The 27,240-nt window shown below is 39.1% G+C and overlaps 1 protein-coding gene across 1 annotated transcript in view; it reads left to right on the forward strand.

Moving 5' to 3' along the window:
- KIF13B (kinesin family member 13B) overlaps nucleotides 1-27,240 on the forward strand; it is a 351,480-nt gene that overhangs the window by 318,861 nt on the left and 5,379 nt on the right. The window contains exons 38-39 of the mRNA XM_007938771.1: nucleotides 20,169-20,231; nucleotides 23,169-24,186. Coding sequence (XP_007936962.1) covers nucleotides 20,169-20,231; nucleotides 23,169-24,186 — 1,081 coding nt within the window. The remainder of the gene's footprint in view (nucleotides 1-20,168; nucleotides 20,232-23,168; nucleotides 24,187-27,240) is intronic.

The following is a 27,240-nucleotide window of genomic DNA, read 5'->3' on the forward strand; positions in this document are numbered from 1 at the left end:
AACATCATGAGACAAAGTGTATGTGAACTGCTGTATGGAAAGTGTATTTGCTCTGTAAATTTTCACCCAAATCACAATTAAAAAAAAAAAAAAAAGAAAGAAAGAAAGATGTGGTACTCTGTCAGGGATCCTCAAGACCACTTGCAGGTTTGTGCTTTGGTAGAATGTAAAAGTCTCATAGGGCAGAGTCTGGGAGAGGCCAGGTTACAAGCTTTCAGTTGTCCTGTACCAGTGAAGTTTTATGGATAGTACTGATTTCTCCCAGTAATGATGTATGACAAACATACAGAATGTTGCCAACCAGGGAAACTCACCCAAACCTTAGTGTCCCTGGTTTTTATTGGGAGTCAATTCCATAGGCATGGGGTGCCTATATGACTGACTTTGGTTATTCAGTCTCCATATTTCAAACAGATACATTGTGTCCCAGGGCCTCAGGCATAAATCACATTGTTAGCATAAATCATCTGACATGGCCCAACTCCCCAGATAATACAAAGATGCTCTTACCAAGCAAGATATTCCAAGGATTTGGAGGTTATCTTCCAGAAGTCAAGTCCAGGACCAGTTCTTTTTTTGGACTGTGTAGGATTGAAAATCCCAAAGCTGCTGACAAAGTATTAGCTCATTGTTCTTCTGGTCAATTAGCATTTACACATTTTGTGCTCGCGTATTTGTTTATACTCTTGTCAATACAGTTCTTTTCATTGTCATGTTATGTAATTGATGTTTAAAAAATATAAATAAAGTTCTAAAAATATCTTGATTTTGATTTAGCATTCCTAGGACATCAAGGTATTTTTCAGTAATTATTAAAGAAAGAATACATACATTTCAGCTTATTCTCTTCACACTTTTTAAGGAAGGGCATAGTCTGCATTTGAATCATGAACAAAATATTAATCATTACTAGTCTGACACGGTACACTTCATATGCAACTAGAAATCACTATTAAAGTTACAGAGTTATGAATAAACACCTTTCAGCTATATGTGTTTAATGACTCCTCTTTTTTCTTCCTACCAAAAAGATTATGATAGACTTTGTTAGATACATTGTAGAAATAAAATGGCACTGTGTCCATGTCCTGTTTTGGTATGGTCAACCTGCTAAGCCTAAAAAAAAGTAAATGCCAATAAACATTTTGTGCCATAAACATTTGCTCCTTGGCAGACTTTGGCTTGTATGAGGTATCTCATGGCTTGTCAGTAGCTTGAAGAAATGTGAAAATACCCTGAACCTTGCTTTCCATTTTGATTCTGATATTTATTTGCTGCTAGAGCCTGTCAGTGCACTAATTGCTGTGGCCTGTAGAAATCATTAAAGATATCATAAACACTCAGAATAGAAAACTTGAAGGTTTTAGAATAACAGCAGAGATAGTACCCCCAAGATGCAAATCAGTATATATGCCTAAAAGGAATTAGGATCAATTTTTTTTTGTGTAGAAAGGAATGAATATTGATGTTGATACTGCTTAAAACTTAGAAACAATGAATGGATAGTAAACTTGCCTAAGGTTTATAATTTGGAACAGCACACAAAAAAAGAAAAGAAAACTCTAAAATGGTTTGGGATTGATACAGACAGTACATAGTAACCAGACAGACCTTTATAGTAGCACACTCTTGTTTCAACTCCACGCTCTACTTTCTCTTTCATCCTTAATATTTTTTTAAATTAAAAAAAAAATGTTTACTGTGATTTGGATGAAAGTTTACAGAGCAAATTCATTTTCCATACAGCCATTTACACATTTTGTTTTGTGACTGACTGCAATTCCCCTTAGTGTGACAGTTCTCTTCCTGCTTCCTCCTGGTAGCTACCTCTTCCCTGTGCCCTTCCTCCCATGTACTCCTGCCCCCTGAGCTGTCTACCTGTGCAAACATTGCCTTTCTGTTCTCCCATGATTGGTCTCTCCAATGAGTGTGTCTACCTGATGTAAATGTTCACCCCATAAGCCTGTCTGTTGTTTAGCTGGAAGCCCCAGGAGTGAGTTCAGTTCCAGACCTGAAGGATAACTGGGGGTCATAGTCTCAGGAGTCTCACCAGGCTCTATCAAGCCAGAAGACTTGGTCTTTGTTTTGTTTTTTATGATTTTGAGTTTTGTTCCACATTGTTCTCCCACTCTATCCAGGATCTCCTGCACCAATCCCCCTCTGAGTGGTTGGCAGTGGTAGCCATGCACCATCTAGTTTTTCTGCTCTCATGGTCATATAGGCTGAGGATCGTATGGTCTGCTAGTCCCCTGGATTAATTGTTTCCATGAATCTTTAGTTTTCTTTATTCTTCTTTGCTGTGGATGAGGAGAGACCCATTGTTGCATCTGGATAGCCGCTTGCAAGCTTTTAAGACCCAGCTGCTACTCACCAAAGTAGGATGTAGAACAATGTATTTGTGTAGTATGTTACGCTAATTGAGCTTGATGCCCCTGGGACCAAGGTCTCAAGCCCACAGGTCCAACTGCTTGCTCCCTGTGTTAGACTAGGTTCTCTAGAGAAGCAAAACCAGTAAAGCTTATGTATACATATAGAGAAAGAGAAATGTATCTTAGGAAAATGGCTCACACACTTTTAGAAGCTGGCAAGTCCCAAGTTCTTGGATCAAATGTCAAGCTGGAGGCTTTTCCTGACTCACACAGCTGCAGGGTCTGACGAGCTCAAGGTTGGCAGGCAGTATACTGGCTGTTGACTTCAACGAATGATGAATCCAAGATCTCCAGGCCGAATGGTGGATTGTTTGCTCACAGACAAACAATCTGTGATAGGTGGCACCACAGGATCCCGATCCACAGAAGAGTGTCTCTTTCCCAGGATGTCCATAAATATGTTGGAAGCAGGCCACACCCCTAGGGAAACTCCCTTTCAATGGATTGGCTGCTCAAAACATATACGTCCGACCCCATTATAGGAATAACCCACATCACAATTGCTTAAGCACACAGAATTGTGGTCCAGCCAAGTTGACACACAGCTCCAGCTATCACACTCCTTCAGGGTAGCTGGCTGTGGCCAAGAAGCCACCACAACCTTGTCCCTTGTCAGCTCTACTAGAAATCCTGACATTCTTAGAGCACATACAAATATGCATGTAGAAACATTGTCTGTTAATCATATATATGGTCATGGGCATACTCCCCCCTGCCTAGGCATACCTGATTATTAAGTCTGTCTACTCATATCCACCATAAATCAATGTTTGCCATCATTTTCATCCTTTTTAAAGCTATTTATCTCTTCATTCCATACCTTACTCTGATGTAAAATATTAAAACTACTTCCTTTTTATGTTTGTGAAACAAAGTTACAATCATGAAGAAACCTCACTAAAGTATATAAATGCCACCTCACCTTTCCCTGGATCTCTTTGGCATTATTAGAATACAATTTGATTACTGCACTTGATTCTGGATATATTACTACTAGAAATGAATTGAACAATTGGAGTTATTTCAGAGAAGAACATCAAAAAATGATTTATGAGGAAAGATTAAAGAGTTACTTTTAGCTCCACCAAACAATGACAAGAGAGCTGCCTATGCATAAGCATTCAAGGGATATAAACACCAAAGAAGGTGAAGAATTGTTTAAGGATGGTTCTGCTAAAGCAGTGGGATGAAAGTCATAGAATGATAGAAATGAAATCAACAAAGAGAATGTTAACATCTGTGAATAAGTAAAATGATTTATAGATGGCAAGGTACTCTCTCTAAAAAAAAAAAGTGGGGTTTCTGTCACTCCTATGTTTTAAAAATAGAAAGTTCTTGAGAATATAAAAATAATTCAGGTATGAATAGAGGAATAGAATCGAGCTTTCTTTACTAGTCATTCTCCATATTTTAATTGTTAGGTTAAGTAGAACAGTCAGAAGTTGTGTAATCAAGAAATGATGATTATTAAAAAAAAAAAAACCAAACTTTTAATTAGAGTGCCCTTGACATTTTCAAACAAGATTGTTTAATTCTCTCCCTTATGAAAGCATATACAGACATACATCCATAGTGAAACTTTAATGAAAAAATTAATGTTTATTCTACTTTTGAATCAGCAGATTTTTAGATAAGATGCTGTTACTGTCTTGGCATTAAATTTCAATATTGCATACTTAAAGTATTTGAAAAGATTAATGGATATTTTCTTGTAAGATAGAAGTGAACAGTTTATTCTGAAGGCTTAAGAACAATGAGTCTTAGTTTTACTAAATCCTTTGTTTGAACATATTCATAAAGACTTGTGTCTCTAATTCTATGGTGATTTGTTTTTGTTTGTAATCAGTGTCTGTCTGAGTTCCAGAAATATAAAGATACTGCACTGAAGGAGGTAGCAGCTGACAAAATTGCCTGTCTTTGACCTTCTGATGCACGTTTAGTAACTAATCTGGAAAATAATGAACTGCAATTAATGAAATCTGTACTCATATTCAAGTGTGTTTCTCAGACAGCACATAATTGAAAGAACTTCCTGCTCTCTAATTAGTTAGATTGAATTAATTTGGAATAATAGCTTTTTTCATGTATCTAGAAGTTTGTCTTCAGATAGCGCTATTTATGTACTTCAAACTTAGGGACTCCAAATGGCCTCTTTGATTAATCTGAAGACCTGAACAGCTCATGTTCAGATTTAATTTGCACCACCAAAAGCACAATCACGTTTCCAACCTACCTTTATTTCCATGTTCTTCACACCTTTTCAGTAGCCTGTGTTCTGGTTATCAACCACATGGATATTTTTCTTCTACTTGAACATAGCTTCCAGTGTTCTAGAAGGTATAGTCTTGGGATAGAAAAGGAAGTCCCCTGTACATCTCTGTACTAATTGAAAAGATGCTTGCATAGTTATTCCATCATTCATTACACTGATTCCTCCATCTATAAAACAGGGAAAAACAAACACAACTAATTCTTCCCTTGTACACAGGATGTTATTTAGATTAGTCACATAGGGATTCCCTTGATGAAAAGAACTACATAAATGGTTATCCTTGCATTTTGAATATGGTTTCATTATCTTAACTACACAAAATAATAAAGGATGTATGCTTTGTTGTCTAGTCTCAGTTTTGCATAATCTCTCAGGTTATTTAAAATTTAATGTGTATGAACATTTTTTCCTCTAATTTATACCACACGTAATAAATATGTGTATATATGTATGCTACATTCACTTCTTCTTGAATTAAGAAAGGGAAGTTTGCACGGGTCTTTGGGAGCATAAACTTTTTTTTTTTTTAATTCAATTCAAATTACTTGAATTAAATTGCTTTAGTGATGAATTCTTAGGCATTCTTACTATTATTAGAGGACTTCTATATTTATTTTAGTTTTCCAAAATTACAACATTTTGCTGTCTGGCTCTTATCCAGAAATACAGAGCTCCTACATAGACTTACTTAGGAAAACTCAATTGAAAAAATTAACTTCAGAGTCAAGTTTAGTAGATGATCTGAAAAATAATGAATTATTATTGAAATTCATTCTAGCAAATAAAAGTATTTCTGAGGCAGTATACAGGTTGAAGTGACCTCATTCTGCCAGTCATTTTTCAGGAATTGACATTATATACTTTTGTATATTTCTCTAAACTTGGGGCTGCAAACTTTTTGTGAAGGTCTAAACCCACTACCACCAAGCTGTGATTCTGACTCATACCCACCCACTGCTGTCAAGTTAGATCCAACTCATGGTGACCCCTCCTTGGGTTTCCGAGGCAGTATCACTACAGAAGTAGATTGCCCAACCTTCCTTCCGAGGAGCGGCTGGTAGGTTTGAACTGCTAGCCTTCTGGTTAGCAGTCAGATGCCTCATAGCACCCCTGTAAGACAGAATTGCCCCATCAAGTTTCCAGTGCTATAAATCACTACAAAAGCAAACTGCCTTATCTTTTTCCCAAAAAGATAACCTCACTGCCATCAAATTGATTCCAACTCACAGTGATCCCCATTGGGTTTCCAAGGTGGTAAATCTTTACAGAAGTAGATTGCCCTATCTTTCTTCAGCAGAGTGGTTTGTGGGTTTGAACTGCCAACTTTCTGATTAGCAGTCAGATGCCTTAGGCACTACGTCAGCAAAACTCCTTAGGTTTAGATAGAAAATATTTTATGCTTTTTTATGTAGTGTTTGTCTGAAATACTCAGTTCTGCTGCTACAGTGTGAAAGCGTAGACAATATGTCAAATGACTGAGTGTTCCAATAAAACTTTTAGACCCTGAAATTTAATTTTCTGTAATTTTTATGTCACAAAATATTTACTACTTTAAAGAAATCTTTTTGCCACAGATTTGCCCAATGTAGAAAATCATTTGATTTCTTGACTGCTGCTTCCATGGATGTTGATTGTAGATCAATGAGTGAAATCCTTGACAACTTCAGTATATCTTCTGATTTTCACAATATTGCTTGCTTACTGGTCCAATTGTGAAATTTTTGTTGTCTTTATGCTGAGGTGTAATTCATTAAAGGCTGTAGTCTTTGATCTTCGTTAGTAAGTACGTCAAGTCCTCTTTACTTTCAGCAAATTTGAGAAGGCAAAGTACAGTATTATGAAAGGTACAAAGACTTGGAGTCAGAAAATCAAAAAGGAAGAACACTCTTGGCATTTCTCAAGATGAAAGAACTAAATAAAAAATTGAAGCTTCAAGTTGCAATATTGAAGGATTCAGTGGGCAAAATCCACCACTTGTCTGTCAGTTTGACATACTGTGGTGCTGTGCATGTTGCTGTGAGGCTGGAGGCTGTGCTACCAGTATTTCAAATACCAGTAGGGTCACCCATCATGGACAGGTTTCAGTGGAGTTTCTAGATGAAGACAGACTGGGAAGAAGGATGAGGCCATCCACTTCTGAAAAAAATGGCCACTGAAAACCTTACGTATAGTAGGGAAACACTGTCTGATAAATTTCTGGAAAACTCTATCAATAGCCATGAAACATTGTCTGATAGAATGCTGGATGATGAACCCCTCAGGTTTGAGGGCACTCAGAATAACGACTGGTGAAAACTTGTCTCCTCAAAGTAGAATCAACCTTAATGGCATAGATAGAGTAATAGTTTTGGGACCTTCATTTCTATTGGGGCATGACATAAAAATGGGAAAAAACAGCTGCAAACATCCATTAATAATTGGAACATGGAATGTATGAAGTATGAATTTAGGAAAATTGGAAGTTTTCAAAAATAAAATGGAACGTATAAAGATTGATATCCTAGGCATTGTTGTTGTTGTTGTTATGTGCCGTCGAGTCAAACCCGACTCATAGCGACCCCTCCTTGGGTTTCTGAGGCAGTATCACTACGGAAGTAGGATTGCCCAACCTTCCTTCCGAGGAGTGGCTGGTGGGTTTGAACCGCCAGCCGTCTGGTTAGCAGGCAAGTGTCTTAACCACTATGCTACCAGAGCTCCCATCCTAGGCATTTAGTGAGCTGAAATGGACTGGTATTGGCCATATTGAATCAGACAATCATATGATCTACTATGCCGGGAATGACATATTGAAGAGGAATGAAGTTGCATTTATCGTCAAAAAGAACATTTCAACTCTATTCTCTATTCTGAAGCACAGTCCTGTCAGTGATAGGATAATATCCATATGCCTACAAGGAAGATCAGTTAGTAGTATGATTATTCAGATTTGTGGCCAATTACCAAAGCCAAATATGAAGAATTTGAGCATTTCTGCCCATTTCTGCAGTCTGAAATTGACCAAACATGTAGTCTAGATGTACTGGTTATTACTGGTGATCTGGTGGCATAGTGCTTAAGGCATTTGACTGCTAATCAGAAGGCTGGAGGTTCAAACCCACCAGCCACTCCTTGGAAGGAAGGTTGGGCAATCTACTTCTGTAGTGATACCTACTCGGAAACTCAAGGAGGGGTCGCTATGAGTCAGATCCAACTCAACAGCAGTGAGTGTTGTTTTTTTGTTTTTGGGGCGCGAAAGTTGAAAACATCGGTAGTTGGAAAATATGGCCTTGGTTATAGAAAGGATGCAGGAGATCACATGATAGGATTTTGCAAGACAGCTTACTCATTGCAAATACTTTTTATCAACAACATAAATGGCAACTAAATACATGGACCTCGCCAGATGGAATGTACAGGAATCAGATCGACTACATCTATGGAAAGAAGTGATGGTGAAGCTCAATATCATCAGTCAGAACAAGACCACAGACTGACTCTGCAGCAGACCATCAATTGCTCATATGCAAGTTGAAGTTGAAGAAAGTTGAAACAAGTCCAAGAGAACCAAAATATGACCCTAAGTATATCCCACTTAAGGGGATTTTGAGACCACCTAAAGAATAGATTTGATGCATTGAACACCAGTGACTAGAGGTCAGACAAGGTGTGGGATGGCATCAAGAACTGATGTCATGAAGAAAGCAAAAGATCATTAAAAAGACAGGAAAGGAAGAGAAGACCTAAATGGATGTCAGAAGAGATTCTGAAACTTGCTCTTGAATGGGAAGTAGCTAAAGTGAATGGAAGAAATGACGAAATAAAAGAGCTGAACAGAAGATGTCAAAGGGCAGCTGGAGAAGACAAAGTAAATTATTATAATGAAATGTGCAAATGGAGTTAGAAAACAAAAAGGGAAGAACAGCTTGGCATTTTTCAAGCTGAACTGAAGAAAAAATTCAAGCCTTAAATTTCAGTATTGAAAGATTCTATGGGTAACATACTGATGATGCAGAGAGCATCAAAAGAAAATGGAAGGAATACACAGCGTCGCTGTACCAAAAAGAATTGGTCAATGTTCAGCGATTTTGTTGTTGTTGTTGTTATGTGCCATCAAGTTGGACCCAACTCATAGCGATCCCTCCTTGTGTTTCTGAAGCAATATCACTATGGAAGTAGATTGCCTCATCTTCCTTCCAAGGAGTGGCTGGTGGGTTTGAACCGCCAGCCCTCTGGTTAGTAGTCAAATGCTTTAGGCACTATGCTACAAGAGCCAATGATATTGAAGGAAGAAGTGAAAGCTGCACTGAAGGAATTGACAAAAAACAAGGCTCCAGGAAATGACAGAATACCATTGAGATGTTTCAACAAATGGATCCAGTGCTGGAGGCGCTTACTCATTTATGCCAAGAAATTTGGAAGATAGCTACCTGGCCACCTGACTGGAAGAGATAGATACTTATGCCCATTTGAAAGAGAGATGATCCAACAGAATGTGAAAATTATCAAACAATATTGTTAATATCACATTCAGGTAAAATTTTGCTGGAGACAATTCAAAAACAGTTGCAGCAGCGTATTTACAGGGAACTTCTGGAAATTCAAGCTGGATTCAGAAGAGGACATGAAACAAGGGATATCCTTGCTGATATCAAATGGATCTTGGCTGAAACCAAGGAATACCAGAAAGATGTTTGCTTGTGTTTTATTGACTGTGTGAAGGCATTTGACTATATGGATCATAACAAATTGTGGATAACATTGAGAAGAATGGGAATTCCAGAACATGAGGAATCTGTACATAGACCAAGGACCAAGAGGCTGTCATTCTAACAGAACAAGTGGGTGCAGCATGGTTTAAAGTAATAATGGGTGTGTGTTAGGGTTGTGTCCTTTTACTATACTTACTCAATCCGAGAAGCTAGATTATATGAAGAAGGACATGTCATAGGGATTGAAGGAAGACTTACTAACAATCTGCAATATGCAGATGATACAACCTTGCTTGCTGAAAGTGAAGATGAGTTGAGGAACTTACTGATGAAAATAAAAAATTCCTTCAGTATGTATTACACCTCAATATAAAGAAAACAAAAATCCTCACAACTAGACCAGTAAGCAACGTCACGATAAAGGGAGAAAAGACTGAAGTTTCCGGGATTTCATTTTACTTAGATCCACAATCAACACCCATGGAAGCAGCAGTCAAGAAATCAGAATTCATATTGTACTTGGCAGATGTGCTGCAAAAGATCTCTTTCAAGTGTTAAGACACAAAGATGTCACTTTGAAGACTCAGGTGTGCCTAACCCAAGCTATGGTAATTTCAGTCATTTTATATGCATATGAAAGGTGGATAATGAATAAGGAGGACCAAAGAAGAGTTGATGCCTTTGAATTATGGTGTTGGTGAATAATACTGAAAATTCCATGGATTGCGAGAAGGATGAACAAATCTGTCCTGGAAGAAGTGTAGGTAGAATGCTTCTTGGAAGCGAGAATGACCAGACTTCATCTCACCTACTTTGGTCATGTTGTCACAAGGGAATTTTCCCTGGAGAACGATATCATGTCTGATAAAGTAGAGGGTTAGTGAGAAAGGGGAAGACCCTCAACACTATGGATTGACACAGTGGCTGCAATGATGGGCTCAAGTATAGTGAGGATTGTGAGGATGGCACAGGACTGGGCAGTGTTTCTGTTGTACACAGGGTTGCTGTTAGTCACAGGCAACTTGGTGGCACCTAACAACAACAACAACACAGGCAAAACATTGAATGGAGCAGGAAGCATCAAAAGAAGATGGAAGGGGGAATACACAGAGTCGCTGTACCAAAAAGAATTGGTCCATGCTCAACCATTTCAGGAGGTAGCATATGATGAAGAACCAGTAGTACTTAAAAACAAGTCCAAGCTGCACTGGAGGCAATGGCAAAAACAAAGCTCCAGGAATTGACTGAGCGTCAGTTGAGTTGTTTAACAAACAGATGCAACTCTGGAAGCGCTCACTTCCATATATGTGCTGATGCCAAAGAATGGTGACCCAACAGAATGTCGAAATGATCAAACAATATCATTAGTATCACACGCAAGTAAAATTGTGCTGAAAATAATTTAAAAACAGTTGCAGCAGTAAGTCAACAGGGAACTGCTAGAAATTCAAGCCAGATTTAGAAGAGGATGTGGAATGAAGGATATCATTGCTGATATTAGATAGATGTAGCCTGAAAGCAAAGAGAATACTGAAATACATTTAGTGGTATGTGTGCTTTATTAACTATGCAAAGGCATTTGACTGTGTGAATCATAAATTATGGATAATTTGTAAAGAACAAAAATTCCAGAATACTTAATTGTGCTCATGGGAAACCTGTACGTAAGCTGAGAGGCAGTTGTTCAAAAAGAACAAGGACATACTACATGGTGTGAAATCAGAAAAGATGTGTGTTAAAGTTGTGTTCTTTTACCATAATTAATCTTATGCTGAGCAAATAATCTGAGAACCTGGACTATATGAGAAAGAAGACAACATCAAGATTGGAGGAAGACTCATCAGCAACCTGAGATGAGATATGCAGATGACATGGTAACCTTAGAAATGAGATTTATATTCAAAAAGCAAAATTTAGCGCACAGATCTGATCTTAAGAGATTTTCCCTGGATTTGATTAAAAATAAGCAAGTGATTATATTTGTAGAATATATGCATTAATCAGTAAAATATGTGAAGAAGGGATTAGATAAAGTTGTGGAAATACACAGACAGTACCTATCTACATTTCCTTTTCTTGTCCATTCCTTTCATATATATATATGAATGGAGCATTCTATATATATATAGACAATGGAGAATCATTGAAATCTTTAAAGCAGGGTAGGAACTCTCACACTCTGGGTGCAGTTTGGAGGGTGGCTTTGTAGAGGATAAAACTGGAAGACTATTGAAGTGCATAAGGACCTCAGGGGAGATTTTAAAAGTGGTCAGAAATGATAAGTCACCTTTCTATGCTTGATGCACATTGATACTTAACGTCACTGATTGAAAGAGGCATGTGCTGGGTTGGGTAAAGGTGTCTCTGTTGGGGACCAGCTGGTGGCCAACCAATAAACTTCCCTGAGTAGTAAGTACTGCTTAGAGAATGCATCTGGACTGTATCATCACATTCTAGAATTTAATTTTCAGATGTGCAATCTCTGAGATGATCATGTTTACACAAACAAAGGACTGATGTATCAATTAAAATACAAAGTTACCCATTTAAAATGAGAAATATAACTGCCAGATGGACTAACATACTGGCGTCATTATGACTAACACACTCTGTCCAGACCACCCTGGAAAGTCAGAGTGTAAATCATCAGGCTGCTCCATGAACAGAGGGAGCTGGCTTGGTCATTCAGAAACTAGATCAGTGCTAGATGCTTACCATCAGCTTTTTCTCCTGTGAGTCTCCATTTTTCATTTTCAGGCTAACTACTCTTGCTCTGACTTAACATATCCTTAAATATATATATGTATATATATATATATATGCTTGTATCATTCAGTTATTGCTGAACTTCATTTTTAGGAAACTACATATTTTATCTAGGTGTTCCTGGGTGGTGCAAATGATTAATGTCCTCCGCTGGTAACTGAAGGGTTAGCACCTTCCCAGCAAGGTCTTGGAAGAAAGGTCTAGCAGTCTACTTCTGAAGAATCAGCTATTGAAAACTTTGTGGAACACAGTTCCGTTCTGACAGGATCACTATGAATTGGAATTGACTTGATGGCAACTGGGTTAGATTTTATACATCATCTGTTAATTTTTATCAGAACATTTTGAAAGATTTCGAAGTATTTTGTTATGTGCACCACCTCTGCCAATTTTTATTTCTTATATTTTTCCTACTTTAGCCACAGGAAAAGTAAAGGTTGACTATTCCTTATTTGCAGCAAAACCTAAATCTTGTATCTTGTGTATTCTTTTAAAAAATAATCGTCTATGCCTGGATTTAAATAATTGGTTAGAGTTGTTAAAAAAAAAAAAAAAAAACTTAGAAGATCACATTAACTTAGCCTCCATTAGACATTTAAGAATTTATCAAATCAGGTTAAGGGGTAATTATTAGGAGAGATTTATTTTCAAACAAGGGAAAATGCATCAGAATCCAATATTGTGCAATTTTTTAAACAAAATCATTATTTTTTTCTTTCAACCTCTTGCTCTCTTCCCCATCTGTTTCTGTGCCCAGATTTTAGAATATCTCTTTTCCAAATCTGTGTAACTATGTTTATACAGTGCAACCTTCTTTGTGTCATGTAAAGTGTTATTTGCTTATTCATTCTACAAACATTAATGTTTTGTATGTGGAAATACAGAGATGAATAAGATACAATCCCAACCCTTCAGAGAGCTTACAGTTTAGAGAGGCTCCCTTACAGATATATAAACAGCCAAATAGACAAGTACAGAAGCTATTGTAGATGCTAAAACATTTATGTCTGGGGTGAAACAATGAATGAAGGCAGTGGGCATTTCTACCTGCAATTTCAGGAACACTAGATCATTCTTAATCATTTGAATACAAATAGGTATTCACCACATAGCACAAGATTCTTTAAGGGTTTCCTTTAAAGTACAAGTAAGTGTCTGGAAAAGCAGTGTATCCAGGGAATTCAGAGTGGTGTAGTATGACAAGTAGTAGAAGGGTGCAACCACACTAAGGAGTTTAGACTTCATTCTTGCAGGCTATTCCTGCAGAATAGCTTGCTTGCATGGCATAAAATTTGAACTATTAAAATCTATACTCTTGTGGCATGTGAAGAAGGCCAGAGTTAAGAAGAAATTACTAAGTATGATGTGAAAAGTGACCATAACCTTTTCTGTGGAATATTTCTCAGCAATTCTGTTGTCTGTAATGTACTCATCAGTTAGGTTTTAGCAATGCTCAGTGGACAATATGACCCAGAAGATTGAAGGGTCATCTGGCCCTTGAGAGCTCAGTCCTTTTCCATCTCTGTCACTAACTCACTGCACAACCTGAATGCATTTAACCATTAGGAAAATTCTTTCTGAGCCTTGGTTTCTGTCGTGTGAAATGTAGATAATTATACTTACATTCACTTGCCTCATGGGACTTCTCCTTAACATTTATAGCTGCAAAATACTTTGCAGTCATTTTTATTAATAGTTACCAGATGTGTCGTAAGGATTAATGAACTTACAATCTGAAATGTTTTGAGCTCCTGAAATAGGAGGCAAGTGCCTGCTCAGGGAATATGTAAAAGAGCATTAAAATGCAAACAATACACATTTAGAAATTCAAGCTATTATGTGTGAAGGACAAATGGCACCCTTAAGATTTAAGTATACTTTGTAGGTATTTTTGGTACCCTAAGTAAGGTTGCTGAATTCAACATCTCCATTGCCAAATACAGTTAAGCTTAGTATTCTCCACCCCTGCATGCATGCATACACACACATGCACAGGTGCACACACAGACACTCACATTGTTTTTGCTAATACCATCATCTACCGTTTACCCACCACCCATATTCCTGAGAGTCATTTTTGACTCTTTTTATTTCCCCAGCCTCCACAGCCAGTTGTTCCCAAGTATTAAATAATATCCTTGATATCACTCAACTTTAATTTCCATTTCCTTTTCCTCTTATTATGCAATTTCAGACTTGTTAACTTTCCACTGAACCATTGAAGTAAGTTCTAATTGGTCTCCCTGAGTTTAGTATCTCCTTTATCTAAGAATTAATCTTATAGAAGCATAGCTCTTATTTCATCTTTATTCAGCTGATAGCCCTTTATTGTCTATGAAAATCAACTATAAGCTCATGTGGCCTTCTCCACATGGTCCTAACCTTTTGTTTCACTCTATCCATTGCTGGTCAGGCTAGATCATTCTCTTTTTCCCAAGACCTGAAAGAATGAGTTGCTTTTCACAGAGTAGAGATGTGAATAAGAGAGAATACTTCAAATATAAAGAATGCTCTTTCATCTCTGCCTCAGGAAATCTCATTCTCCAAGGCCTGTTTCAAAATAAAATTACCCTCATCAAGGTTCTCTGGATCTGTTCTTCTTGTCTTCCTTTCCTCCTCTGAATTCTCTTTGCTTTGGAACTTCCATTCTAATATCTGTCATATTCCTTTATGTTTTAGTTATTTTCATACATATCCCTCCTCCAAACTAGATTATCAGTCTATTGAGACCAAAGCCCATGTCTTTCCCATATTTGTGTTTCCCACAAGTCAGTGACTTGTACATTGTGAAGCCTGATAAGTCTTAATTAACTTTATATATTGAAAGTCAGAACCTCACTTTTCTTTTTCATAGATAATTGTGGTTGAATTGGTTCTGTCATAGTGACAACAGCACAAAACATTGCCTGGTCCTGCGTCAATCTCATGATTACTGGAATGTTTGAGTTTTATCATTACTGTTACTGTGCAGTCTGTCTCCCCTTGCCCTCACTGGTCTGCTACTTCAACAAACATGATGTTCTCCTCCAGTGATTGGTCTCTACTGATCACAATAGCATGTGAGTTGGACAGGGTTCTCCTGTGATCTGTAAGGTTCTCATTGGTTAATTTTCAGAAATGGATCACCAGGCCATTCTTCCTAGTCTTGTCCAAAAGCTCCACTGAAACCTGTCCACCATGAGCTGCCTTGTTGGTATTTGAAATACAGGATAGCATAACTTCCAGCATCCCAGCAACTTGCAGGTCACCATAGTAGGACAAACTGTCAGAAGGGTGATGGATACTCTTCATATAGGGCAGTATTTTAATGGATAGCATGACTTTTTTTCTGTCAACATTTGGAAAAATGTCAGCTGACCTGATCATTTGTTCAGCTTTTCTTCTATTGTACTCTTAATTCTTGGAAGATAGTGAAAGCTTATAAAGTCCATCCAGTAAAGATTTTCTATTTGAATAGTATGTGTTTAAAATTTATCAAAACTTTTGAAATATGCAAAAATAGAATAGTGTAATGAATACATATGTTCTCATCACCTAGCTTCAGTAACAACAAATACACAACCAGTGTGTCGTCTTTGCTCCTGCTCTCTTTAGTGCATACCTTTTAAATATCCTCTGTTGGAGAAGTATCCAACTCTGATGCTGTTGAAAGTGGCCTCACTTACCCAGTGTTGTGTATCTGGCAGCCACCACTACCTAGGGAAGCACCATGAAGTTACTGATGCTTGAACCATAGAAGTAGCTATGGTTGAAATACCTGACCTTATATTCAGGACCTACTCAGAACTGATCTAATCTTATTTTAAACACAGTTTTTGGCAATTTCAGAAATGTTTAATCAACCAGTTTCCTGATTCCCAATTCATCTGAGTGGTGTGGGGGGGGCGGTGAGGGTAGGCATCTTTATATTGTCTGATCACCATCAATGAAAGAGGAGCCAGGACAGAGTGAGAAGTGGTTACTGAGAGGGATGGAGAAGGCAGGAAGCCTGTGAGAGGTAGACATAAAAACTTAAGCTTAGTCATCTGAAGCCAGTGAAGTCAGATCCTAAGAGCTATGGGCGTCAGGAAGTCCTGTGGGTTGCCCTGGATTCCAGCTTACTGTAGCAGTCAATCTTTTAAATTCATTTCAGCAAGTATTTATTAAGGATCTATTGGATTTCTCTAATTATTCTGAGTCATAAATTCTGTTTCAATGCTCTCTTTAGGAGGGCAAAAATCATATCCTTTTAGAAAAGGTTTCATCCTAGGTCATTATAGTTCCATCCTTAGTGAGGTTTTTACATTTTTATGCTTTAATGGGGTAAGTATCATCTTAGTGGGGAAATTATTCCTCAGTCTTGTCTGTTTTAAATGAGATTTAACTGAAGAATATAAGTGTTTTGGAGCTTGAGCTTAAAATACTTACTTTCTGCCTCTACTAAGAAATATTCCAGACATCTTCTAAAGTACACCAGGTACTTTAGATACTGTGGGAAAAAAATAGAAGATAGGTGATAGCCTCCCTTCAAGGACTATATGGTAGAGTGGAGGTTAAATGCTTGAAAATATCTCCATTCTCAAGGAGTTTACAGTAGAGGAGGGAAGCAGAGAGGTTATATGGGGAGGACGCTGGGAAGTGCTGGAGGAGAAATGGGCGGAATATAGACCAAGGCAATTGAGGAGAAAAAATCTCTTGTTGAGGAATTGAGGTAGGGGCTCGAGGACCTTCTGGGCCCTCATCATGTGAATGATGTTGCTGCCACCAGGATGTCCTTCCTCATTTCCCTTCTTGAGGCCATTCATGTTATCTTTCTTAAATGTACCTCTGACCCAAGTACTCCCTTAAAAACCCATAGTTGCTCCCCATTGTTTGTAGCGTAAAGCATGTATTTCTTTAGTTTATCTCCTTGGACAATACATAGAAACCAAAAAACAAACTCATAGCGACCCCTCCTTGGGTTTCTGAGGCAGTATCACTATGGAAGTAGATTGCCCAATTACCAAAAAAAAAAAAAAAAAAAAGATCTACTGCCATCAAGTCGGTTCCAACTCACAACCCATAGGGCTTCCAAGGTTGTAAATATTTATGAAAGTAGACTGCCTCATCTTCTTCCTGTGGAGCAGCTAGTAGGTTTGAACTGCTGACCTTCTGGTTTACAGCCAAATGCCTTACCCATTATGCCACTAGAGCTGTGTGTGTGTGTGTGTGTGTGTGTATTTAACTTTTTTTGTTATTCGGGTGAAAGTTTACAGAGCAAATTGATTTTCCTTTTAACAATTCATACACATTTTGTCTTATAACATAGATTGCAGTCCCTGCAGTGTAACAGCACTCTCCCCACTTCCGTTTGTCCTTCTGTCCTTTCCTGCCTTCTGAACTCCTCCTTAGGCAAATGCTAACCTTTTGATCTGTTCTAGTTGATTGTTCTGAGTAGTGTGTTCGGTGATGTTATTGCTCACCTTCTAGACCTGTCTGTTGTTTGGCTGAAAGTTGAGCCATGGCATGTGTTCAGTTCCAGGCTTGAAGGGTGACTAAGGGCCACAGTCTTGGGAGTTCTACCGGTCTCTGTTAGATCAGTAAGTCTTGGTTTTTTTTTTTAATGATTTTGAGTTTTATTACATGTTTTTCTCTAATTTTTTCCAGGACCTTCTATTGTGATCTCTTTTAGATAAGTCAAGAGTAGTATCCAGGCACTGTCTAGTTCTTGTGGTTTCAGGGCCATGGAGGCTGAAGTTCGCTTGGACCTTCCATCTTTTTGACTTAATCTCTTTTGTTTCCTACTTAACCATCTCTCCTCTTTGCCTTGCCTAAGATCTTACCACTGTTCTCTTACCTTCATCCAGATTAGTAGTACTTTTTTCCCCTAAAGCAGTCCCCAAAACATAGTTATTATAGTGGTACCATTGACTAAAATGAGGATATTTGGTACTTGTAAAGTTAATCCTCGGGTATATAGGCTGTGTTGTACCTAGTGGGAGCTTCTCCCTTAAGTTAAGATTTGGTCCCCTCTGTAGGAAGCAAGAATTTGGTGGTCTAGCCTTAGTGTCTGTAGATTCTGTCTGGAGAGTCTTGACTGCATTCATAGAGCCTGAGTTACATCACAGGAAATGGAAGGAACTGGAGTGCTCAGAGCAGAGAATGGAAACTTTATGGATATGGACTCTAAGTTACTAGGAATTTTTAATTAGATAATCGAATAACAACTAGCTGTTGTTCCCCGTGGGCTGAACAAGGGGATGGAAGCTTGTCCTGTGCCAGAAGACAATTCAGATTCCCAATTTTGATTCCTTTTGTTGGAGTGGACGAGGAGTATTTGCTATACTGGGATGGAACCCTCTCTAAAGGGGAACATATAGAGCATACTAGTTTCCTAGGGCTGCTGCAACAAAGTACCACAAACTTGATGGCTTAAAACAATAGAAGTTTACTCTCTCCTTCTGGAGGCTAGGAATCTGAAATTACAGTGTCAGCAGAGCCACACTCTCTCAGAAAGCTCTAGGGAAAACTCCTTCTTTGCCCCTTCCCAGTTGTTAGTGGCATTTTCTAATGGCTTTGCTTGCCTTGTAGCTGCGTCACCCAATCTCCGCCTCCATCATCACATGGCTATGTTCTCCCTGTCTGTGTCCTCCTTTTCCCTTCTTATAAGGAGACCAGTTATGGATTTAGCCTACACTCTAAACCAGTATGACCTCATCTTGATTGATCTATATATATCTGCCAAGACCCTATTTCCAGATAATGTCACAGTGTGAGGTTCCGGGTGGAAATGAATGTTGGGAAGACTCCAGTCAGCCCAGTACACAGAAGATAGGCCCAAACTCTTGTACTAGAGAAAGGGAGTCCTGGAAAGGAGCCAAAGATAGGTTAAAGGAATAAAGGCAGAAGTGATGGATTCTTGGTTTCTTCCATAGATAATCATGTCTGCTTTTATGTCCAACTGCCATTTTCGTTCTGCTTTGCATGGGGTTGCTATGAGTCGGAAACGACTCGACAGCGCTTAACAACAACAACAGCCATTTTAAACTCAGGAGCTAGAAAATGATTTTTTTTTTTTATCTATTCTTCACAGCTGCAAACCAGATTCTTCCTTTGGCTTCCTTTTTCCTTATCCTGGCTCTAATTATATTTTATTTTTTTAAATTTTAATTTATTATTATTATTTTTAAAAATTTTAATGTTGCCCGAATCATGTGTCTATAAAGAACGAAGTCCTCTCCCTTCACTCTTGTGTTATTACTTGGATCCATTACTTGGATCCATTAATTCAGACTCTTATCACAACTTACCTATTTTGTTGCTGGGGTCCCTTTGCACGTTTGCCTGGCATAGGCTTTGAATATTTTCCCATTATTTGCAGTCTGTTGCTAGATCAGTCTTCCTGATCTTCTGCTTTCTTTGCTCTGGAATCTGTGGTTATCTCTCAACATTGCATAATTAGTTTAGTTTCATAGGCCCAAGCCTTTCCACACATTCTCAACTGCTCTCTCTTGTGCCATACAATTGTGCTCCAGCGAAACTGGCTTGTTTTCTGCGTACTTCCTGGGGCTATCCTTCACCAGTCCTCCTCTGCCACGAGTTCTCCCTGTCCCTCAGAGCTTGGTTTGGATCCCACCTGCTGCCTTTCCTGATCTTTCCAGTCGCAGTCATTTCTCTTTACAAATTCCTGTCATAGTGCACCTTTGGTTAACCTGTGTGTATGTGATTGCAGTGAGAGTGGGTGTGAGTGTATAAAGCAACACCATTTGTTGCTGTTTATACCATGTGCCTGGTTTGCCTGCCTGGGGTAGTCCCTTGCTGTGCTTCTTATTTCTTATGTTTCCTGTGTGGTATGTAGCCCTTCACACTTGCACAGCTAATTGGCATGACTTGTTAGAATTCTTGAAAATTGTAAAAAATTCTCTGGTGGGTTCTCCTGATTGCCTCTCCAGGCTATTCAATAACAACATCCTCTAATCATCTCTGTTCTGCTGCTCTTGATCCCTTAGTTTCACCAAGCTCTTGTCTAAATTGCCTTTTTACTTATTTTCTCAGCCCGTGCCCCGAATCATGGTGCAATCTGCCCTCCCGGATGTCGGGGTCACCCGGATGGAGGAGGTAAGTCAGTCTGCCTACTGTGTCTGCCTCACATACAGTGGGTGGTCCTGGTGGTGCTGTAATTGCTTGATCTACACTCAGAGTTCTTTTTATTTTAACACTCCCATTTTGATAATTAACTATAATATAGGTCACTGTCTTCTCCCTCTATATTTTCCTTGTTACACTTTTCTATTTTCAACTTGTTAATCATATGATTGCTAAACTTTTAGGTGCTTGACTGCTAATGTAGTCTGCTGCTTTAATAGCCCACTGCTAGGCAAAGGAGATTTCTATAAACAGAACAGTCTCCTTATTCTAAGTGTTTTGCTTAATTCTCAGTTTTACATTTCATTCTGATTCATGATATCAGCGTGAAAAGACTAATGCTAAACTGGGGAGAAAATAGTCTCTTATGATCTCCCACAGATCAACAGCACTTCTAATCTTATGAATAGCAAATCTATTTTCTCCCACTGTGCTTTCATTCTCTTAGGAAATGCTATATCTTCATAGGAAAATTTTATTTATTAAAACAACAGGAAAAAAAAAAAAGCTAAATAATTGGAAAGAAGATTTAGACCTCCATGAATTTCACTCATTCCAAAAAGGCCCTTTTTAATTCTTGGTATTGTAGATAGTACCAGTTGGTGGTTGGCAAGTGGCCCTGTCCACCTCCCTCCCATGAGTACTGTTTGTCATTTTGCTGAGGCAGGAGTTTTGATCTTGAGCTCCAAGACCAGAGGGACAGAGTGAGAGCAAGCCCCTTGCTGGTGAGAGGACCTAATCTCACATGGTACCTGCAGCTCAGGGCAGCTTTGCTGCTCATGTGGTGGTGGTCTCATGGCTTGGCTTTCCCAGAAGTCTCTGGAAATGTCCCTCTAGATGATTAGGGTATAGTCCAAAGATGCCAAACAGTTCCAACTCACAGATCGACTGCAGTCAAGTGGAGCAGTTACCTGGAGTGCTTTAATGGAGGGCTTCTGAGACTGCACTGGGGTCAGCAGGAAAGAACAGTGCAATCAGGTACTGCTGTTTTGATCTTTGATCTGTGTTTTATTGTAACTGTAGATCTGACCTCTCATCCCTGCTTTTTCACTTACTGGGTGTCTTGGATAAATCCATTTACCTCTCTGGGCCATTTTGTAAAATGAATATAATAATTCTTCCTAGACTACATCAAAGGATTCATGTGGCAGAAAATGGAATAATAGCATGTAAACCTAAGGCATTTTCCCTAGAATGCAAACCCCTCAGGACAGGACCTACCTGGAGAAGTTGTTGACGTGATCATGATTATGGAATGTATACTATTTTAGGACCATATTTATTGTTCAGATTCTAGTCTCATAATAGTTTGGTGTGTGTATTCTTCTCTGCATGGCCAGTAATATTAAAAATAAAATAGAAAAGAATAAATAAAACATGTACAAGTTGCAGAAGAAAAATGATTGAAGTATCACCTAATCTTTTAGAGTATATATGCTGCTGACAGTTATTGATCTATTGGATTTAGTAAATTTTGCAGCCTAGAGATCCATCACAAAAATGGGCTGTTAATCTCAAGAGATGCAGTTAATTTCCTACCCTGAAAGTGTGCCTTGTGGGGAATGGAGGGCCCCTGGAAACAGGAATATAAATGACAGTTCACGTGAAAATGCATGATTTATCAAACTGCTGAGTTAAGCCAAGTAACTGTAAGAGACTTATACATCACAGCTGTTTCCCAGTTCAAATAAATCCTGTATTTCAAATGGAAAATGACCATTCCTGTAATATAAATAATCTTTTCGTAAATATTGGAAAACATATTTCTTTTTCTGAATGGCACGCCGCTCTGCCTTACCACCCTCGTTTGCTGTTCCTGCTTTCTCTTTTTTCCCTGTCAGGGTGAACCAGGAATAGAAAGATAATCTGCCAGCTTCCTAAAACTGGCTCAGGTTATAAGCAAAAGAATACCTTACCAGCAGCCCAGGAACAGTGGGATTTGGGTAAATTGTGGCTGTTGCCCTCCCACATGAAATACGGGCTTTGTGTGTATGCTTGGCCAGAGTGACTCACAGATAGTGATGGGAAGCGCAGCAGCCACCCCAGGCTGTCCCACTCCTCACTCTCTGCACCTCCCTGGGAGGCTGTCTGCTGTGTAGCCTCTGTCTCTCAGGAGTCAGAGGTATCCTGACCCATGAAATGGAATCAGCCTTCAAAAACAGTGCAAATGAAAGCATCGCAGAGAAGGAGCTGAGGTGCAGTTGGAGGCACACAGGAGCTTCTCTCCTGTCCTTCTACCTGACTCCTGGCCAGGAACATCCCATCAGTCAGCAGCCTGTAGGTCATTTTTCTGTGTGTATGAGCTGGTAAAGCTGTTCTAAAGCATTTTCAGATCCTGTGATGAGATCATCATTTAAATTTTGCAGGAGAAGGAACACTTCTGGCCTTTTTAATGATTCCCACAATCTCCTTGTGAAGTCAGTGGTGGGCAGGGCTTTTGTGTTTCCAAGGGAGCAAAGTTATTAGCCTGAGAGAAGGAAGGCAGGAGAGTGGTGGTGGATGATGGGGGAATTAAGATTATACTGTATACCAAGTATTGCCACTCCAGTCTGGAGTTTTACATCTTACTGTGTCACACTAACCCTGTATAATAGACTTCAGGGTCTCTTTTTATTTAAAAGTGGAAGAAACTGAAGGGGCAGGGACTGTGTTCATTTTGTTCAGCACTCTAGTACTGGTACATAGCACAGTGCTTGTTTAGCACATAGTAGGCACTCAGTATTTATTACATGAAAAGCCAAGGTCATATAGAAATAAGTTGTGGAACTGATATAGAACCAGGTCTGTCTTACTTTAAAGTCCGGCTCTTTTCACTGTCAAAGCCATGTTTCAACCAAGAACAAAACCATTTTCAATTCTTTGGGAAACTTTAAATTCTAACCAAGTATGCATCCCACGTTTCTGTTCCAGGCTCACCAAGAGAATGTGGGAATTAGCGTGGCACCAGAAGCGACTGTGCAGATTCCCTCTGTGCTGAAAATTTGTGACAAACCAGTCAAACTGCCTTCCCAGCCATCATTTCTTAGCAACACTCAGGCCCAAGAAGTTCAGGAAGGTCCTCCCAGCCCCCTGAGTGAGGCCTCCAGTGGTTACTTTTCCCACAGTGTTTCCACAGCAACTCTCTCAGATGCGCTGGTCACTGGTCTTGATGCTGCTGCCCAAACTGCACCCAGTTCCCCTCCGACTCCTGTCTGCCAGGCCCTCCTTGAGACTGACCTTCCATTTTCATCTACTGTTTCATGTGCAGAGAGCCACCTTTCTGCCCCATTGGAGAATCAGACCAGCCTCCCATCACTGCCAGTCCAGCCAAAGCAAACTGCTCAATGCAACAGCAATGGTGTAGTGAAGGCCAAGGGATTGGTTTCCTCTGAGAAGCAGAATGAAGATCTGGCAAATGCTTCTTTCGCTATTGATACGCCAGCGTATTTTCCCACTTCTGTTCCCCAAAAGGAATTACCTAGCCAGCAGACTGTAGGAAAAGTTTCCTCTGCTTCCAGGCAGCCACGAAGCCCAAAGGAACAGATGATGCCAACTACCACCTTGGAGCTAGACATCTCCAAACCACAGTTGCCTACTAACCTCCAACGTCAGTCGCCTGCTCCAACATCTCCATTCAGAATCCAGAAGGTGAGAACCTCGGAACTTCAGTCGTTCACTCGCATGCTTGGTGGCGAGTCCAGCTGCCCCTCTAGCACTGAGGAGGAGCGGCCAGCCTCTGGAGGGGCAGGTGACAGTGGCTGGGGGGGGCCGGCTCTGGAAAAACTGGAAGTGACATCAGACTCTGAAGAAGCCAGTGAAGTCCCAGAGTGGCTCAAAGAGGGAGAATATGTCACCGTCGGCACAAACAAAACAGGCATCGTGAGATATATTGGGCCGACTGACTTTCAGGAGGGGACGTGGATTGGAGTAGAGCTAGATTTACCTTCAGGTGAGTGATGCCTGTTTGGAACAGATGCTCGGTACTGGAGGCAACTAGCATGCTAACTGTGGTCAGCTGGAAAAAGCACTGCTCAGGGTTCAAGAGGGCGTGCCTTTGTGCCTGGCTGTGCCAGTAACTCATTTTATCTTCCTGCACCTCATTGTTCCCACTTCTCAAAATTAGGAGTCTGTACTAGAAAAATTTTAAGAGTAAAGTCCCCCTTTTTAACCTCCAAAAACTTCTCAAAAACCCAAGACAGTAACTAAAAGCTTCTTTTAATAAATAAATTTAGTAATACATTTTAATGCATTTTTAGTTACAGAAGAATCTGCATTTGAAGTCCATAATCAGCTGTATTTGATGTTGGCGCATGCATTTGGTACTCTCAGTTGTAAAGACGTCCTGGGTTTCTTTGGCCCAGGTTTAGGAACCTCTGGATGAGACAATCTGAGAACCATTGCAGGGTCACGACTCAATTCTCACAATACAGTGGCAGATTTGAAAAATCATAAGAACATCATTTGTAGAAAAACTGAGGGGCAGGACTTGAAGTATTTTGTCCTTCAGAAGTTCAAAATATTTTTTTTTAATGTGGCTTTATGGAGATATAAATTTTATCCATTTAAAGTTTTTTTTTTTTAAATTATAGACTTGGGTACCCATCACCATAATCTACTCTTAGAACATGTGTATCACCCCAAACAGCCTCCTGCCCATTAGCAGTCACTTCTCTCTCAGCCTTAGGCAGCCATTAATCTACTTTCTGTCACTCTAAATTTGCCTCTGCTGGTCATTTCACGTAAATGGAGTCATTTAATATATGGTCTTTTTTACTTCAGCATAATGTTTTGGAGGTTCATCTGTGTTGTGGCATGGCTAACACTGCTGTGATAGTCTTGTTTTGTGTGCACATATGTTTTCATTTCTCTTAAGTAGATACCAAAGAGAACTCTATTTTAACATTTTGAGGCATTTGCCATACTGTTTTTGAATGGCTGCATCAGTTTACATTTCATCAACAGTGTGTGAGAGATCCACTTTTTCTGCATCTTTGCCAACGCATGTCATTGTCTATATTTTTGATAATAGTCATCCTAGTGGATCCGAACTCACTGTAGTTTTGATTGCATTTCCCTAATGAGGTTAACATCTTTTCATGTGGTTACTGGCCATGCATGTATCTTCTTTGGATAAATGTCTGTTCAGATCCTTTGCCTGTTTCTCGACTGGGTTATATATCTTTTTATTAATTAGTTTAAAAAAAATCTATTCTAGATATAAGTCCCTTATCAGATAAGTGACTTGTAATATTTCCTCCTATTTTTCTGGGTGGTTCTTTGACTTGATGATGTTGTATGAAGCATAAAAGTTTTTCACTTTAATGAACTGAACGCCAATTTATCAATTTTATCTTTTACTGTTTATCCTTTTAGCAGATACGGATTTTATTTTTGTTGTAGCAAGTGTATATATAACAAAATATTTGCCATTTCAACATTTTTTCCATGTACAATTCAGTGATAATAATTATGTTCATCATGTTGTGTGGTCCTTACAACTGTTCATTTCCTAACTTGTCCATCACCCTTAACAGACACTCAGTGCTCCCTGTGCAGTGTTTCCTTCCCCCTCCTTCTCACTCCTAATGCCTCTAATGAACTGGTTTCTATACATTAGCCTATTCCAAGTATTTCTTATAAGTGGTACCATACAATATTTGTCTTTTTATGAGTCACTTACTGCACTCAGCATAATGTTTCCAAGGTTCATTCACATAGCATGTATCTGAACTTCATTTCTCTTTAAGGCTGAGTAATACTCCATTGTATATATTTACCACATTTTGTTTTTCCATTCATCCACTGGTAGATATTTCCCATAGGTTGTTTTAATCTTTTGACTGTTGTGAATAGTACTGCAATGAAGATTGGTATACCTGTATCTGTTTGTGTTCCTGCTTTCAATTATTTTAAGTATATACCTAGGAGTGGAATTGCTGGATCATATGGTAATTCTATGTGTAACTTTTTGAAGAACTCCAAACTTTTTTACATAGCAACTATACCATTTTACTGTCCTGTCAATGAGGGTTCTGATTTTTCCACATCTTTGTCAATGCTTGCTGTTTTCCATTTTTTTTTTTTTTTTTTTATCATAGTCAACTTAGTGCACAGGGGTGTGAAGTGATAACCTCTTGTGGTTTTGATTTGCATTCCTTTAATGTCATTTGAAACACAGAAGTTTTTCGTTTTAATGAACTCCAGTTTATCAGTTTTTGAATATGACTTTGAACATCTTTTCATGTACTTGGTGGCCATTTGTATGTCTTCTTTGAAGAAATGTCTACTCAAGTTCTTTGTCCATATTTTAATTAGGTCTTTGTTCTTTTGTTAAGTTATAAGAGTTCTTTATATGTTCTTCATATTAAACTCACATAAGATACATATCAAACCAAACCTGTTGCCATTGACTTGATTCTGACTTATAGTTACTTTATAGGATAGAGTAGAACTACCCCCATAGAGTTTCCAAGGCTATAAATCTTCACAGAAGCACACTGTCTGATCTTTCTCCCAGGGAGCAGAACTGCTGACCTTGTGATTAGCAGCTGAGCACTTAACCAGTGTCCCACCAAGGCTTCCCATAAGATATAGTCAAGAGAAACCCCCACTGCTGTTAAGTTGATTCTGACTCATAGCGACCCCCATTGGGTTTCCAAGGCAGTAAATTTTTATGGAAATAGATTGCCCCATCTTCCTTCTGCAGAGTGCCTGGTGGGTTTGAACCACCAACCTTCTGGTTAGCAAATGCCTTAGGCACTGTGTCACCCAAGCTCCTTTTATAAGATATATATATATAGGAGCTCTGGTAGTGTAGTGCCTAAGGCACTTGACTGCTAACCAGAAGGCTGGCGGTTCAAACTCACCAGCCACTCCTTCGAAGGAAGGTTGGGCAATCTACTTCTGTAGTGATACTGCCTCGGAAACCCAAGGAGGGGTTGCTATGAGTCAAGTCCGACTCGACGGGCACGTAACAACAACAACAACATATAAACTCACTGTC

This window comes from Orycteropus afer, unplaced genomic scaffold, assembly GCF_000298275.1.
Source record: "Orycteropus afer afer isolate SDZICR_OR568_19922 unplaced genomic scaffold, OryAfe1.0 scaffold00053, whole genome shotgun sequence".
Classification (NCBI taxonomy): Eukaryota; Metazoa; Chordata; class Mammalia; order Tubulidentata; family Orycteropodidae; genus Orycteropus; species Orycteropus afer.